General features: G+C 36.1%; 1 protein-coding gene across 1 annotated transcript; it reads left to right on the forward strand.

The window, feature by feature from the left end:
• The first annotated feature begins 7,159 nt into the window (after positions 1-7,159).
• On the forward strand, positions 7,160-18,043 carry LOC141305396 (sterile alpha motif domain-containing protein 1-like). Its single transcript, XM_073832495.1, has 7 exons — positions 7,160-7,613; positions 10,285-10,543; positions 12,201-12,328; positions 12,404-12,461; positions 12,552-12,618; positions 15,545-15,659; positions 17,392-18,043. Exons 1-7 carry the CDS (start codon positions 7,272-7,274, stop codon positions 17,542-17,544), a joined length of 1,122 nt encoding a protein of 373 aa, XP_073688596.1. The 5' UTR covers positions 7,160-7,271; the 3' UTR covers positions 17,545-18,043.
• Positions 18,044-18,095: the final 52 nt, after the last annotated feature.

Here is an 18,095-nt window from a genome sequence, read left to right on the forward strand (position 1 = left end):
CAAAAGGTTTGGTCTGTACTGTAGCTATGAATTCAACTGAAAAAACTTGTGAAAAAAATATATTTCAGGTGGTCAAATAGCAAATAGTAAATAGTGGAGCTCTGCAGCCTCCTACTGGTAAAAGTTATTTGTAGTTGTGTTTTTTTTACTTTTAAAACTGGATTTTCCAAAAGATGGGCAAAAATCTTACACTAAACCATGTGAAATTATCCATGTTATCCCCATGAATTAAAGTTAGAAATGTGGATCTTTTATAAAGTGAATTTTTCCATATCGCACAGCCCTAGTTTCAGATCGCGACTTCAAATTGCGTATCCCGAATCATTTGACTTTGATCAGGACTTCAAATCGCAGATTGTAAATCATTTGATTTAGATTGGAAGTTTGCGTAACGTAAATCATTTGATTCCGATTGGTACTTCTGAGTGTGTAGTGCAAATTATTTGCCATTTAAATCAAATGATTTGCTATACGTGCTCCGAAGATCGGAACTTCGGAGTGGGTTTGCAAATCTTTTGCTTTAAATCAACACTTCAGGGCGCTGAGCCTCGAATCATTTGCTTTAAATTGGAACTTCGGAGCACAGAGCACGAATCATTTGTTTCAGATTGGGACTTCAAATCGCATGTCCCAAGTCATTTGATTTAGATTTGGACTTTGCAGTGGGTTTGTGAATCATTTGACTTGGATCGGGATATGAAATTATGTATTTTTTTCAAATCAAATGATTCATGCACTGATAATCGGAACGTTGGAGTGGGTTCACAAATCTTTAGCTTTAAATTGAAACTTTAAAGCATGAATCATTTGATTTAGATCAGAATGGACTCTTAAACCATTTAGTAAATTGTAATGATTAAAATCCAATTATTTTCGATACATGATCTGAAGATCGGAACTTTGGAGTGAGTTCGCAAATCTTTTGCTTTAAATTGGAACTTCAGGGCGTGAATCATCTGATTCAGATCGGGACTTTGAAGCATGTAACACTAATCATTCGATTTAGATCAGAAGGGGTTCATAAATTATTTAGCGAATTTAATAATTTGAATAAAATGATTCATGCTCCCAAGATCGAAACTTTGGAGATGGTTCACGAATATTCGCTTTAAATTGGAACTTCAAAGCACAAATCATTTGATTTAGATCAGAACAGGTTTGTAAACCATTTAGCAAATTGTAATGATTCAAATCAAATTATTTGCAAAACATGATCCGAAGATCGGAACTTTGGAGTGTGTGTGAATAATTTGTTTTAAATCAGAATGGATTCATAAATAATTTAGCGAATTGAATGATTCAAATCGAATGATATGTGATATGTGCTCCAAAGATTGGAACTTCAAAGTGGGTTTGCAACTCTTTAGATTTAAATCTTAACTTTGGAGTGCAGAGCGCGAATCATTTGATTCAGATTGAGACTTCGGAGCATGTAGTGTGAAACCATTTAATTTAGATCAGAACAAGTTCGTGAGTCATTTAGCAAATTGAATGTTTCAAATCAAATAATTTGCGATATGCGCTCCGAAGATAGGAGCTCAGGACTTCGGCGTGCCGAGTGCAAATCTTTTGATTCAGATCGGGACTTAGGTGTGTGTTTGCGAATCAGCGACTTACAGCGATTTCCAAATCTCTTTTTTTTTTCTGATTTTTTTTTTTAGAAAGTAGAAAACAACAAACTATTAAGGTAACACAGTTGAAAAAAATATACACACATCCCTTAAGAAAATTACAATAGTAAAAGTGTAGTATGCTTTATAATAGTTTAGTAGTGCTTCACTTTTTTTTCCCTTTTTTTTTATCTTTCCTTGAAAATCTAAAAAGTAGTGCTTGAATTTCATTTTACAGTATTTGCACAAACCCTGAAAATGCAATAACGTCTTTTTCCTTCAGGTGGAAGCCCCCTTCATCCCCAAGTGCAAAGGCCCGGGCGACACCAGCAACTTCGACGACTACGAGGAAGAAGAAATCCGGGTCTCTTTCACAGAGAAATGTGGAAAGGAGTTTGCTGAATTCTAGAAGCAGCAGCGGAGGAGAGGGATGGAGAGAAATTAGATGTGGGGCAACAGAGAGAAGAAAACGTTTTCCAGGGTGGTGGTGATGATAATGATGATGGACTGGACTGAGCCTTATCCGGTAACAACAACGTAAAGCCCCTCACACACAGACGGATGGATGGATGGAGGGAGAAGAAGAACAAAGTCCTGAGAGAGACGCCAGCAGTGTTGCCTTTTCAGATCCTTCGTCACTTGTTACTTGTCCATTTTCATGTTTTCCCTCTTGTTTTGGTAGCCAGGGTCCATTGGGCAGAGATTCGGTCACTTCTCTGTAACCGGCTGGCATGGGGATATTTGTGACTTCTTCTTTTTGTTTTTCCAGAGATATAGTGGTTACTTTCTGGTACTGAATTTTGGCTTCTCCAGAGAAAATTACCCAACCCCCCCGAACCCATTTTTTTTTTTTTTTTTTTTTAAATTAGCAAAGGTGTCCTTGCTCTGTAGTTCTCCATCATGTTTACTTCCAGTGCACCTATTGGCACCAAATACAAAATCAACCCGATTTTTTTTTTATTAGTTTGACACGTCATTCATTTCTCATCCTTCAAATTTCTCATTGGCTACAGTGCTCTAAGATCAGGCAGAATCAGCCGCTTAGTATAAATCGTCTTTGTTTTGACTATTTAGTGTATTTTAAGCCAGTTTGTGTGTGTTTAAGCCAATAGGATGTGCTTTGGGTTAAAATGGCCACTGGTAAAACCATAACACTACTTTATATTACACATCTGTAGCATGTAAACATACTTGAAACTCCAAATCCATTATTTTACGCTTTTTCTCAAATTGCTTTGGTTCTAAGATAAATTTTCAGAGAAGTGAAGGAATACAGTGAATATACAGTGAACGGCTTGTAACACAGCTGGTTGTTTTAAAAAGATGCTTTTAAAGGAATAGGAGAGCACTGTTTCTGTGATTACACTGGGTTCCCGGTGGATAGGTGGATAATGTTTTTTTTTTAAATTATTATTATTATTATTCTTTTCTGCCGTGTCGCCTGCTAGTGACCAATCCCTTTGTTTAACTAAACAGGTATTTCTCTTTATAATAACCCTCTCCTGACAGCAAAATTAGGCCGATTTCCAATTCGTTTTAACTCTCTAAGGCTTCACTAATCAATTTCTGCTTTAAATAAGCTTGTTGTTCATGTAGACTTTACCGTGTGCTATTAAGATATCGACCAGTTAGTGAAGCTCAGTTCGGCCTGTTGGAATATCGTCCAACGAACTGATCAAACTTTGTTTGCTTTCTATCTTGCTCTGTAACTTTGTAGGATGCAAGACAATCTAAACGCAAACGTCCCCTTGATTTCGTTTTTGGTTTTTGTCGTTGTGGCGTAATGCGTAGTGCGTTGTAAAGATTAAATTTTTTCGCATCAATGCATATTCAAATCGATTTTGACGGTCAAGTGTAACTTCTGCGCCAGTAGTGGCACCAAACTGAACTGCAGTCTGTTTGTTAGAGCATTGGAAAGGATATAATATATTAAGAATGAAAAAAGTCATTTATTTTGTGATTTTGCTGCTGCTAGTGGCGCAGAATTGACTCAAAATTGAGACGCCCACCTTCGCTTATAACTCAGTCCTTGATTTCTGGTGTTTGTTTTGGTTTATTTCCTTTTGTTATGATGACTAGTCTAACTTATTGGTGCCAGGTTATTAGTATTTCAAACTCGTAAAAACGGACACCGAATGGCTGTGCTGCCCTTAAAATTGCAGTACAAGATCAAATACTGCTCATTTCCCTCTCAGGAAGTGTTACGTCACTGTACCCTTTCAGATTCGCAGCCAAAACAGACCGGATCAGATCAGTTTTTGATTATTCGGGTGCTCATCCAGCTTTAAAAAAACACAGATGAGCGAAAGGCCGGAGTTTAAATTTCACAAACCATTAGAGCAGGATTAGACTTTCTCTCCCTCACTCTTTTCCCTGCATGCCTAGCAATTACTGGGACATTTTCTCGCCCTGTTTCTGCAGACTTTGTCATAAAATGGGTGTACAAACAGGAGAACAGCTCCATCTCTTGGTTTGAGTAGCTGGAAAACAAAACAATCAGTGTTTAAGGAATGCGTCTGTGCGTTTAGATTACCCAGCAGGCTCTTCTGCGCTGGTCTTGTGACGCTAGAAGCAACGTAAGACTATCTTCAACTGGTGCAGTGAGTTCTCTCATCTTAGAGCTCGATGGCACCTTTCATAACACCTTTTTTTGTCAGAGCATGGAAATACTTGACACTTTTTTTGGCGGTATTCATATGTGGTCCCTCTATCTCTGGCTCCCGTCCCTTTCTTTCAGATACATGGGTGTCACGCATCCTTCAGTCTCTCACTCATCTGTTCATTCACATCGTCGGTCATCTTTTTTTGTGTGTGTGTGCGTGTGTGTGTGCGCATCAGTCCATGATACAGTTTGCCTTTGTACACATCCAGTTTCCTACACTCTTCTATTTGCTTTTTAAAAAAGAAAATCATGAAGAAAACATTTGATTTACTTTTGCATATTTTCTAAGTGTATTTTCAATAACAGGAGTCTCTTTCCTCCCGACATGGGTATGGTGATGGTGTAGTCTATTGTACCTTCTCGGGAAACAATACTGTATATTCTCTGCCTTTAACAGTCTTAATTATTTTACCTTCTGGAGAAGTTGACGGATACCCGTAGGACACATCGAGTATGTTTAAAAAAAAAATACACAGAATAATATTTTGCAACATGTATCATTCCAATAAAGTTTTAATTGTTAAAATTACAACAATGTGGTTCAAGAATGTTATTGCTCTGAATTTTTATTTATCCGTCACAGGTGTATATATCCTGGACCACAAAACTAGTCGTAAGTAGCATGGGTATATTTGTAGCAATGGCCAACAATACGTTTTCTGGGTCAAAATTATCGATTTTTCTTTTATGCCAAAAATCATTAGGATATTAGGTAGCGATCATGTTCCATGAAGATAATTAGTACGTTTTCTACCATAAATATATCAAAACTTAATTTTTGATTAGTAATATGCACTGTTCAGAACTTTATTTGAACAACTTTAAGGGCGATTTTCATAATATTTAGATATTTTCCACCCTCAGATTACAGATTTTCAAATGGTTGTATCTCAGCCAAATATTGTCCTATCCTAACAAACCATGTTGATGGAAAGCCTAATTCGTATTTGAAGGGATCTGTAATGTCATTGCATCATTTTCCTGCAAGTCTAGTCATTAGTCACATGATGTTTTGTCTCAAAAAATGACTGGCCAGCAGAGCTGAGCTGAGAATCCATGAACATTGATGGATCAATTATCATGAAATTCGGGTGGACCTGCTGGGCAAGTTTTTTTTGTTTTGTTTTTTTTTTTAGATGCATTGAAATTCTTATAAATCTTTTGAAGATGACCTACTACATTTGCTAAAATGTGAAGCGCACTGCACAATACCGTATCCTACAATGCAAAGCTTATAATTTGACGTTTCATTTCTAGTTTGATCAATAAATCAGTACTTTGATCCACAATTCTTTTCTTTTTACACATTTTTCCTTACCAATTTGATTGGACTGACAATTTAAGATGTATGACTTTTAAAAATGATTTAGTAAGAATAACACATGACTCTTGATATTTGTGACTCTGGACCATAAAACCAGTCTTGAGTAGCACGGGTATATTTGATGCAATAGCCAAAAATACAACATATGGGTCAAAACATTTTATTTTATGGCAAAAATCATTAGGATATTAAGTATGTTCAATGAAGATATTTTGTAAATTTCCTGCCATATATGTAACTTGTGATTAGTAATATGCATTGCTAACAACTTCACTTGGACAAATTTAAAGGCAATTTTCTCAATATTTAGATTTTTTGCACCCTCAGATTCCAGATTTTCAAATAGTTGTATCAATGTAAATCTTATTTATTCTCAATTTAATCTCACTTTCAAAAAGTTGACCCTTGTGACTGGTTTTGTGGTCCAGGGTCACATTTGATTCTCGCCTGAAGCACAATGAGTTCAGGATACTACTGTTTAAAATGTTTATTGCTGCATAAACGCCTTATTTTACAAACTATTCGTAATGTAAGTATGTAGTATGCAGTACGTAGCTAACATTCCACTGAGTGCATTGCCTTCTCAACTAATATGATTGGATTGCCAAAAATTGCTATTTTTAATATTTTGATTCCAAAATAGCCGTCTGAATTAAATGAGTGTAAATGAAAAGTTTACTATTGTAAACATCTTATTTTTCCCGTAAGAATGGGCCATTTGTACATTTTATGGTTCTGGCTTCCGGTCTCGTCCAGCTTTTTTTAGCTGTACAAAACAGCTTGTTTTGCTGCTTGAAATTGCAAATTGGCATGTCTTACCATATTATTTTAATGTATTGTCTTAATTATGAACACACTGATTTGCAGTGCAGACAGTTTTACCATTTACTGCACATTTTTATTCTCATTTTCCTATAGCGGATAATGAACCGCAAGTCTTGTCCATAAGCTTACAGGCACGTTGAAGAATAAAGTGGAAATATTATGTAGTAGGTTAGATTATTAGACCTGATTGGCAAAAAGGTTTCAAAATAACTGGCTGAATTAAACAAGGAGAATAAATGAGAAGTTTACCATTGTTTCCACTATTTTTAATGGCAAAAAATTGTATCTGACTTTCAGTCTCAACCGCATCCAGCTACTTTTAGCTGTACAAAACACCTTGTTTTGCTGCTTGTAATATTGCAAACTGGTGTGTCTTACCATATTATTTTAATGCATTATCTTTGTCGTGAGCACACTGATTTGTAGTGCAAGCCATTTTAACATTTACCGCACTTATTCCCATTATTTCCCTAATGAAACGGAAGTCTCGCACATTTACAAAAACAGAATTACTCCCGCGTTGAAAATTAAGGTGGATAATACGGACTTTTTCACGTGGTGCTTAGCAAAAACAGAAATGCACCATATGCTAGCACTGCATTCCAAAACAGCCATTTAAGCCGCACGGAAACGTGCAACCGAGCAACGCCTCCTTAAATCTCCTAGTGGCGGGCCGCGCATCTCGCATTCCACCTTAAGCGCTCAATGTGATCAACGCACGCGTACAGTATGTTTCCGTTTTTTTCCTCCAGCGCGCTCGCACCGCGGCTCGAAAGACTGCGAGCGTCACGTCGAAGGCAACACTGACGCACTTCATCCACTCTATCAAGCTTGAAGCCCATTAGGAATAATGTCCGAGCCGTACCGCGAATGGATCCTGGGCTCCATAGACTCACTGAGGTCGCGAAAAGCGCGACCGGACCTGGACAGAATTTGCAGAATGGTTAAAAGACGACACGGCTCGGACTGGGACCGAACCCGGTCAGAACTGGAAAAACTGATAGAGGAGCAAACGGTGCTGAAAGTCAACTATAAAGGCTCGGTTTCCTATCGCAACGCGGCGAAGGTGCTAAGAGGCAGGAGGAAAACCGAGCAGAGCAAGTGTGCGGTGAAACAGCCTTCTCTCGCGGACTGGAGCGCCGGCGACAGCGCTCTGGGTCCCGTGGATGAGGATCACATGGAGGACATGGAAGTAAGTCGTTTTGCGCTCCGGCAAAAACGAGACGCGGAATGTCAAGCATTAGTAACGTTAGTGTTTTTATAACTAGTTGAACTGTTCAGGCGTGTGCAACATGAACGCGCGGACTGGCGCAGACGGGGAGCGGCACGAATCTTCATGAGCGTCGGAAAATCGCCAACAATGGAAGCGCTTGGTCTGCGAGGTCGAAATCTTTCAGAGCGAGTTTTTGTGTGCGCTGGATGAGTCCGTCGCGGTAAAATCCTTGCCAATTAATCAAAACTCGCTTTTGCACAGCAGGGGAAAGTCGCCAAAACATCACGGATCCGCCGACTGACGCATTTCGCACAAGGAGCGACACCGGCGGAGACAATTAGCCTATTAGCGATTATTTAAAGATTTTTTTGCGCTTGTGCGCGTCGTGACCGAGTAAATACGACAATTTATAGGGATCATAGAAGCGCAGGTCATTAAGACGGGCTGCTAGATGATCCTTTATGCCCGTGCACGCGAAGTGCGAACGAAGTCGTCAGCGGGGCTCGTGAACTTGCCGTACTTATTCATCGCGGGTTCACATGTGAACAAACGCGGAGGTTAGTTTTAGTTGTGCTTTAAAGGGGAAAATGTCGGCTGTAGCCACGTTTAACATTGGCTTGCTTTGGGACGCGCTTGTCTCAGACAGGCAGCGCGCCTCGGAGCGAAGCGCGGCGGGTTCATGAATATTAACTAGGCTGCGTGAAGGACGCCAGTGGCGTGCCTTATTAATATACATGAGCTTAGAAAGCTTCTCCTCTCAGAGAACGCTGACGAATCTCACGTAGCTTAATATTCATAAGCCCGCCCGCTTGATTCTGAAGCAGCCGCGGAACGTTACGTAAATTAATATTCATGAGCCCGCCCCGCTTCACTCTCAGGGCGCGCTGATGCCTGCCGCCGGAGAACCGAGTCCGAGTTCAGCGCGCCTTCGTTCAGCAAACTCGCTCCGTAATGTTCCTCATACTGTTTGAATAAGTTATTTCAACGTGCTCACTACTGTTAGTAACGATCCTTAGCACATTGTGACAACCAAAACCGGCGTTCAAAGCGTACGAAAAAACGGGCGAAGAGGAATTTCTGGCTCGCTCCTGTCTGAATAAACAGTGCGTGCGGCCTCCAGCTCGACTCGACGATAATCCAGTTTTGCAGAGAGACGGATTGAGCAAAATCACAAAGTGTAGTAGTCGAAATCTGTTCGTTTACTTTACATATAAAATACCGGTACATTCTAGTATGGCTAATCATCATGAAGTCATGTGCTAATAGATGTTTTCTTCTCCCCATCATTTTGGGATTTGGCTTGCTTTTTAGTGAAAATATTCCTGAGCTGTTGAACATTTTCAGCGTTATTGCACAGGACAGTTCAGTGAACCAGTGTCAGGGCATGTTGACACACTAATATGGGTTAAGAGTCTGCCATCAAAACGTTTATTACTTCAGGAAAATGTAAACAGTTAAACAATTAGGAAACTCAAAACCGTCTGTGAAACAAAAACAAATAAAACAGAATCTGAAAAAAAACTGCAACTTGGCCTCAAAAATTGGGACATTATGTAAAACATCTTCAGAATGAACCTTTGAAAATCTGCCTTCATTATATAGAGGGTTTGCACAGTTAAATACATTAAATACATCTAATTTATGCTGTCTAGACCATGGAAAAATGAGTGGAAGCTGTTAAATCATATACAGATTTAGGGGTGCGATATTTTGACAAACTAAAGTTGATAGGAAGATGATTTAAGATATTAAGATATTAGCCTAATATTTCACCTACCTGACCGGAAATGATAAGAACAAACATTCAAGTTGTCAAAATACTTGGCCTGGAAATCCTGGTTCTGTTTGGCCAACCACCAGCGCCTTTTGTTCCTCAGACAGTTTTTTGCGCTCTTCTACTTGTTTTGTTATAAGTTTTGGCAGTCTATAGTACTCCAAATGTTTTTCCTAGTCCAAATGATTAGTACAGCCCGAAACATGACATTAATTGCATATTTTTCTGATTATTTCTGCTGAAAATGATCAAGTTTCATTCGATTCAGTAGCATTGTTTACATTCATTGCCGTCAATTGACGACATGTTGTGAAAACACTACAGATGAATCAGTCATTCTTTTTGTGGGGAGTCATTTTAGCAGCGAAAAACTATGACAGAACTAGAAATTCAGAAAAGAGAAATTTACAAAAAATTATGCAAATTTAACATGAGATGTTTGAAACCACTGCATTTTTGCAATATTGGACTTGTAATTCTTGAAAGATGCACATCCTAATCAAAAAAATCCTTCAGAAATCATCCTGATATGCTGATTTGCTGCTCAAGAAACGTTTTGTAATATTATTATTATCAATATTTAAAACAGTTGAGTACAATTATCCAGGATTCTTTGGTGAATATGAGGTTTAAAGGAAAAGTGTTTATTTAAATAAAAAAATTTCAACCAATTTAATGCATCCTTGATGAATAAAAGTGTAGTGTATTTACATTTATTAGATCATTTATATAAAAATTGAAAGTGTGTTTCAAATGGCAGATGCAATGCATTTTGTTAAATCCTCTTGTTGCATTGGTTTGTATCCAGTCCTGGCGGTAATCAAAGCATGCTTAAAATTGATGATAATAATTATAATGCTGCTGCAATCTTTTTAGGACGAGATGTCCACGACAGCAGGAATGGACAGCAGTATGGATGAGGAGGGAGATGAGAGCAGTCTGGACGCCATGTGTGCTCAAAGCACCGCTGACTCGGGCATCAGCATGAGTCCCATCACCAGCAGTAACACCAGTCAGCCTCTTCCCTCACCCACGTCCTCAAAGAACTCCCCTACCCATGATGCTCTGAGGCAGGACACCGACAGCGCTTACATCCTACCTGAGCACATACAGCCAGCAGTCCAGCAAGACACAGGTACTCAAGTCAATTTGGAGATTTTGAACTAACTTCTCAAGATAAAATACTAAGTGATTTGAAAATTAGTTCTAGTCAGTCTTTTGTAACTTGTAGTGATCTATAAGTTAAAAGGTTGGGAAATTCTGTCATAATTATTCACCCTAATGTCGCTCTAAACCTGTAAGACCTTCAGTCATCTTTAGAACACAAATTAAGATATTTGTGATGGAATCCAAGAGCTTTCTGACCCTGCATAGACAGCAACGCAACTGACACGCTCAAGGCCCAAAAAGATAGTAAGGACATCATTAAAATGGTCTATACTTTTTGTGTGCCAAGAAGAAAAAAAAAAGTAGTCAGTTATCGCCACACGTTCATGACAGTACCATCCATGATAATTGTGTAACCAAATATGTTTCTCTGAAGCTCTCCTACGCTTAAATGACTAATAAAATAAGCAAGTGTAGGTACAACAATCTGTCTTTCTTGAATATACATTGAATATATTTTTTCTGATGTAAGTCTGAAATGGAAAAACATGCAAGTTTTACACTAGCAGTCAAAAGTTTTTGAACAGTAAGATTTTTTATGTTTTAAAAGTCTCTTCTGCTCACCAAGCCTGCATTTATTTGATCCAAAGTACAGCAAAAATGGCAAAATTGTGAAATATTTTTATTTTTTTACTATTTAAAATAACTGTTTTCTATTTGAATATATTTTAAAATGTAATTTATTCCTGTGATTTCAAAGCTGAATTTTTAGCATGATTACTTCAGTCATATGATGGTTCAGAAATCATTCAAATATTTTGAGTTGCTGCTCAAAAAACATTTATTCATATTATAACCAAGTTACAACCCAGTCGAAAACTGCTGAGTATAATGTTTTCAGGTTTGTTGATGGATAAAAAATTCAGAAGAACAACATTTATCTGAAATAGAAATCACTTGTAACATTATAACTGTCTTTATAATCACTTTTGATCAATTGAAAGCATCCTTGCTAAATAAAAGTATTAATTTCTATATATTCTGACTCCAAACATTTGAATGGTATAGTGTAGAAATGCTTTTTATTTCAGAAAAATGCTGATCTTTGGATCTGTCCATCAAAGAATCCTGAAAAAAAAATTACTCAGCTGTTTTAAATATTGATGATAATAAAAACAATAACAGAAAAAAGTTTCTTGAACAGCATATGAGAATGATTTCTGAAGGATCATGTGACACTTAAGACTGGAGTAATGATGCTGAAAATTCAGCTTTGATCACAGGAATAAATTACATTTAAAAATATATTCTAGTGGAAAGCAGTTATTTTAAATAGAAAAATATTTCACAATATTGCTGCTTTTGCTGTGTTTTGGATCAAATAAATGCAGACTTGGTGAGTAGACGAAATTAAAAAAAAAAAAGACATTAAAAATCTAACTTCAAAAACTTTAGCCTGGTAATGTAGCATCCATCAGTTTATTACAATTCTGTGTTCTTATTTCATTCATTTTCTGCCAAATTCAGACATTGCAATGCATGTCAAGGAGTTGGATATTTTAATAATTGTTGAGAGTGACAGACCTCCATCAGAACAAGCCAAGAATTGAGCAAAAACAGTCTGTAAATATGTAAGACGTCAGCCTACGGAGATTTGAGGCAGTATCTGTCATTGTAACCCACAGGATCTGTGACGCTCGTGCAGCAGCCAGCGGCCATCTGTCTCTCCGCTCTTCAAGTCGAGGAGGGGCCGAGAGAGGAGGAGAGCTCGATCACCTCTCTTCCACTGCTGTCAGACTGCGCAGCCACGCCGGTAAGCATCCTGCACCTCCAATCACAGCACATCTGTCCTGTTCCTCTGCGTCATATTGTGTCTGTCTGTCATCAGGACGAGGCAGTGATGTCAGACGGAGGGCCTAATGCTGTGCCTGATCCTGTTGAGGAGGGTGAGGATTCTGCCTGTGCTTTGCAAATTTCATATAGTATCTGTCAACCTACTGGACGTTAAATTTTGATTCGAAATTGTGGATTCTCAGGTGAAATGTGCACCAAGAGCACAACAGAAGAAGAAGTTGTTAACAATGGAGGGGAGAATAATGGAAAGTGAGTAAAAGCCAATTATTCTTTGAAGAATTCGAGACAAAACATGGAAAGTTGTTGTGTGTCATTTCTGTGGCATCAAACAGAATAACAGTAATGTAACAGTAAACTCAGTCAAATTTCATCATATACACTGTCAATTTTTAATGGTTTTTAAAGACGTTTCTTATGCCCATCAAGGCTGCATTTATTTGATCAAAAAACTGTAATATTGTGAAATATTATTTCAATTTTAGTCGAGACACAGCAGGTGAATAGGGTAAAAAAAACTTACTCAGTTGATTGATTACACTGATAATTGCAAACATTTTTTGTATTACAATTTTTCTGAAATGCTGGTTTTTAATATGCAAATTATGCATTATTTAATTTTTTTTTTTTTTTTACATATTAGAGTCAAATGTTTTACAGAAGGAATTGTAGGTATCTAATTTTGTCACTTCGTAATTTAGAAAATACTTAGACCAGGCTGAAAACTATATATATATGTGACCCTGGACCACAAAACCAGTCTTAAGTCGCTGGGGTATGTTTGTAGCAATAGCCAAAAATACATTGCATGGGTCCAAATTTTTGATTTTTTCTTTTATGCCAAAAATCATTAAGAAATTAAGTAAAGTTCATGTTCCATGAAGATTTTTTGTAAAATTCCTACTGTAAACATATCAAAATGTAATTTTTGATTAGTAATATGCATTGTTAAGAACCTAATTTGGACAACTTTAAAGGTGATTTTCTCAGTCTTTTTGATTTTTTTGCATCCTCAGATTTCTGATTTCAAATAGATGTATCTCGGCCAAATATTGTCCTATCCTAACAAACCATACATCAATAGAAAGCTTATTTATTGATCTTTCATATGATGTATAAATCTCAGTTTTGTCAAATTTAACCTTATGACTGGTTTTGTGGTCCAGGGTCACATATGTATATATATATTTTTTTTTTTTAGTTTTTTGGGGAATAAAATGTTGTATAAAATCAAGCATAATTATATATAAACAAATCCCTCTGTAAAAACCTTCAGGATATAGTCAAGAATAAAAATGTAAAGTTTGGTGTGTGTAAGTAATACTGAAGTGGAGATTTGTGGCTCAGTGTAGGAGAACAAACTCATTTTTGAGAAAACGGCCTTTAAAAATATGTGACCCAGGACCACAAAACCAGTCATAAGGTTAAATTTGACAAAACTGAGATGTATACATCATATGAAAGCTCAATAAATAATCTTTTTATTGATATATGGTTTATTAGGATAGGACAATATTTGGCCGAGATACATCTATTTGAAAATCTGGAATCTGAGGATGCAAAAAAATCTAAATACTGAGAAAATCACCTTTAAAGTTGTCCAAATTAAGTTCTTAACAATGCATATTACTATTTAAAAATTACATTTTGATATATTTATATTAGGAATTTTACAAAAAATCTTCATGGAACATGATCTTTACTTAATTTCCTAATGATTTTTGGCATAAAAGAAAAATCAATAATTTTGACCCATGCAATGTATTTTTGGCTATTACTACAAATATACCCCAGCGACTTAAGACTGGTTTTGTGGTCCAGGGTCACATATGTGTTGTAAATGAAAGCTATTGACACAAATAGATAAAGAAACACTTAACAGGGTCTTTTTTGGGGGGTGTTTTCTTTCCACTAGTATGAAAGAACACTTTATGAAAAACCAAAAAAGCCCAAATTCTCAAACTTGACAGGTGCATGAAAAACAGTGTTTTTGCCTGCAGTGTCTCCCCTTAAAATAACTGTTTTCTTTGTGTATATATTTTAAAGTGTTATTTTTTCCCGTGATACAAAGTTTAATTGTTCAGCATCATTACTGCAGTTTTCAGTGTCCCATGATCCTTGAGAAATCATTCTAATATGCTGATTTATTATCAATGTTGAAAGCCGTTGTTCTGCTTAATTTTGTTTTTGGAACATGTGATACTTTTTTCAGGATTCTTTGACCAATAAAAGGTTAAAAAGAACAGCATTTATTTAAAATAGAAAGGTTTTCTAACAATATACATTACTGTTGAAAACTTTGGGGTCTGTAAATTGTTATTGTTTCTTTTTTAAAAAGAAATTAATACTTTTTATTGACCAAGGATATGTTAAATTAATAAAAAGTGATAGCATAGATTTACATTGTTAGGAAAGATTTATATGTGACCCTGGCCCACAAAACCAGTCTTAAGTCGCTGGGGTATATTTGTAGCAATAGCCAAAATAACTAAATTTTGATTAGTAAAATGCATTGTTAAGAACTTAATTTGGACAATTTAAAGGTGATTTTCTCAGTATTTTGATTTTTTTGCATCCTCAGATTCCAGATTTTCAAATAGACGTATCTCGGCCAAATATTGTCCTATCCTAACAAACCATACATCAATAGAAAGCTTATTTATTGAGCTTTCATGTGATGTATAAATCTCAGTTTTGTCAAATTTAACCTTATGACTGGTTTTGTGGTCCAGGGTCACATTTTTCGAATAAATGCTGTTCTTTTTAACTTGTTATTCATTAAAGAATCCTGAAAAAAGAATCACAGGTTCCAAAAATATTTGGCAGCCAACTGTTTCCAACATTGATAATTCTAATAATAAATCAGCATATGAGAATGATTTCTGAAGGATCATGTGACACTGAAGACTGGAGTAACCGCTGATGAAAATTCAGCTTTGCATCACAGGAATAAATTACATTTTAAAGTATATTCAAATAAAAAAACATAATTTTATATTGTAATAACATTTTGCAATTTTGTGCGAACACACCAAAAAGCAGATACTTCTGCAATAGCTCTAAGAACTATGAAAGGGTTCCTCCGGTGCCAAATCCCTATTGTTGTTATGATATAATAAAGTCTAGTCTAAATTGCTTGTTTACTTTGAGGTTTTAATCTGTTTTTGTTTGTTCTCAGTGATGTGATAAAGAAAGAAATTGGGCAGGACCCTTTGCTTTGGAGCGTGGCCGATGTAGCCAGTTACTTTACGTCTGTGGGATTCCCTGAGCAGGCACTGGCTTTTAGGACACAGGTTAGTATTGTGGTTAACCAAACCTGTCAAAAGCATGTTCTTGTCTATTTTATAGATCAATTTGTTATTTTTGTATAATAAAAAAATCTACAAATCTACCGTATACTAGTGAGGGTGGATTCTGCTTTTTAATTCGAAGTCATTACAAGTTTTATTGATCTACACACCCAAAGTATTGGTTGAGCGCAGTATTTCAACATCTTTTTTTTTTTTCATTTGAACCCAAAGCCTAAAGAATACACTGCTGTTTAAATGTTTGGGATTAGTATGATTTTTCAATGTTTTATTTCTCTTCTGCTCATTAAGACTGCATTTACTTGATAAAAGAAAAAAAAACTGTAGTATTGTAAATTATTATTACAGTTAAAAATGTTTTTCTGTTTTAGTATTTTTTTAAATAGAATTTATTCCTGTGATGCAAAGCTGAATTTTCATCAGCCATTACTCCAGTCTTGAGTGTCACATGATCTTTCAGAAATCATTCTAATATGCTGATTTTTTTTTATCAATGTTTATGTATGCTGCTTAATATTTTTTTGGAACCTGTGATACTTTGTTCAGGATTCTTTGATGAATAAAAAGGTAAAAAGAACATCATTTATTAAAAAGAAGTCTTTGCTATGACTTTTTGTCAATTTAACACCTTGGTGAATAAAAGTGTAAATTTCTAAAATAAAAAGTAGAAATGGTACATTTTTAACTTTTTATTTATTAAACATTCCTAAAAAATATCACAGGTTCCAACTAAATATTAAGCAGCACAACTGTTTCCAACCTTGATAATGAATCAGCATATTAGAATGATTTCTAAAGGGTCATGTGACACTAAAGACTGGAGTAATGATGCTGAAGATTCAGCTTTGCATCACCAGAATAAACTACATTTTAAAATGTATTCACAAAAATTGAAATAATATTTCATAATATTACTGTTTTTTTCAGGATTTTTGATCAAACAAATGCAGCCTTGATGAGTATAACTTCTTTAAAAAAACATTAAAAATCTAAATGATCAACATCTTTTGATCTTTTTAAATCTTAATTTTAGTTTTTAAATTGCTATTTCCAGGTAAAGTTAATGGAAGTTAATAAAATGAATACAATTTCTGTAGTGAATATATATTTTTCTAGTTATGCTCAGCTGTAAAATATTCAGTCACTTTGTAAGTGCAGTTTCAATAAATGATTTTTAAAAATTCTTATTCAGGAATCACAAATGAATGCAAAAGCAGTGAAAGTTCAAGACACGGGAAAACTAAAATTAAAAAATCCGAATGCAACAGGAATACAAAAATAGGAAAATTACAAACACTCCTCAAAAGTAAAACAAATCCTCTGCATATTTTTACCAAAATCAAGTTACTACAGCTTGTCCAACAAAAAGGTCACTTTTTTTTCTCAAACAAACCTTGTGATACTTGCTTACAAACATATGACCATAATTATGTGAATAATTTGGGGGAAAAAAAAAAAAAAGTGCACCACTGAGTTAAAGTATGTAGCTATACACTATATGCATTCAAAAGGTTGGGTTTGGTAAGATTTTATAAATTTTCTATTTCAATATATATTAAAATGTAAAGCAAAGCTGAACTTTCAGCATCAGTGTCACATGATCCTTCAGAAATCATTCTGATTTGCTACTAAAGGAATTATCAATTATGAAAGCAGTTGTGCCGCTTCACATGTGTCCTTTCTAAAAAGTATACCTTTATATCTTTACTTCCAACAGGAAATAGATGGGAAGTCCTTACTGCTGATGCAGCGCAGCGACGTGTTGACCGGTCTGTCGATCAGACTCGGCCCTGCACTTAAAATCTATGAGAATCATGTGAAGGTACTGCAGAGAAGCCACTTTCAGGACGACAGCCGTCTCTTCTCATAGTGCTTGTGTTTTCAGCGAAAACAGACTGAAATTCCCGTGGCTCAGAGCGCTGGCCACGAAACAAGGAGAAACGTTTACTCTTTAAGACTTGATTTGCACAATCCTCCTCAGTTTATCTTCTCTTCTTCCGTGTGAGGACATGCCGCATGATTCAGCCCTGCAGTCTGTTCTTCTGTTCTGTCGGTGTCCTTCTGTCCATCCGTCACAGGGCTGACGGGACCATTCGTCTTAGTAGATGTGTTATTTTTTTTTTTTCTACGGTGGAGCTTTTCATTCACCACTGTTTTTTCCTTCTGTTTGTGTCAGATATGATTTACAGTGTCGCAATATTATATAAACCTTGTTCTTGTCCAATTAAACGTACAATGTTCATCTGTGTTTTACAGCAGTCATAATATGGACATGCAAAGTTAGGAAATAAATTCCAGTTTCAGAATCTGAAACTGCATTTTGTGGCATCAATCTTTTCTGTTATGCATTTTGCCTGCCAAGCAGAGATATGGAGTGAGTTACTGATGCCTTGATTCCAGCGCTACACAGACAGTACATTT

This window comes from Garra rufa, unplaced genomic scaffold (genome assembly GCF_049309525.1).
Source record: "Garra rufa unplaced genomic scaffold, GarRuf1.0 hap1_unplaced_002, whole genome shotgun sequence".
Classification (NCBI taxonomy): domain Eukaryota; kingdom Metazoa; phylum Chordata; class Actinopteri; order Cypriniformes; family Cyprinidae; genus Garra; species Garra rufa.

Excerpts from the sequence above, each read along its gene's own strand:
- LOC141305396 (XM_073832495.1), top strand. The coding sequence starts at position 7,272 with ATGTCCGAGCCGTACCGCGAATGGATCCTGGGCTCCATAGACTCACTG. Across the intron at positions 10,544-12,200 it reads AGCAGTCCAGCAAGACACAG|GATCTGTGACGCTCGTGCAG; the intron begins GTACTCAAGTCA and ends TGTAACCCACAG. Across the intron at positions 12,462-12,551 it reads GCCTGATCCTGTTGAGGAGG|GTGAAATGTGCACCAAGAGC; the intron begins GTGAGGATTCTG and ends GTGGATTCTCAG.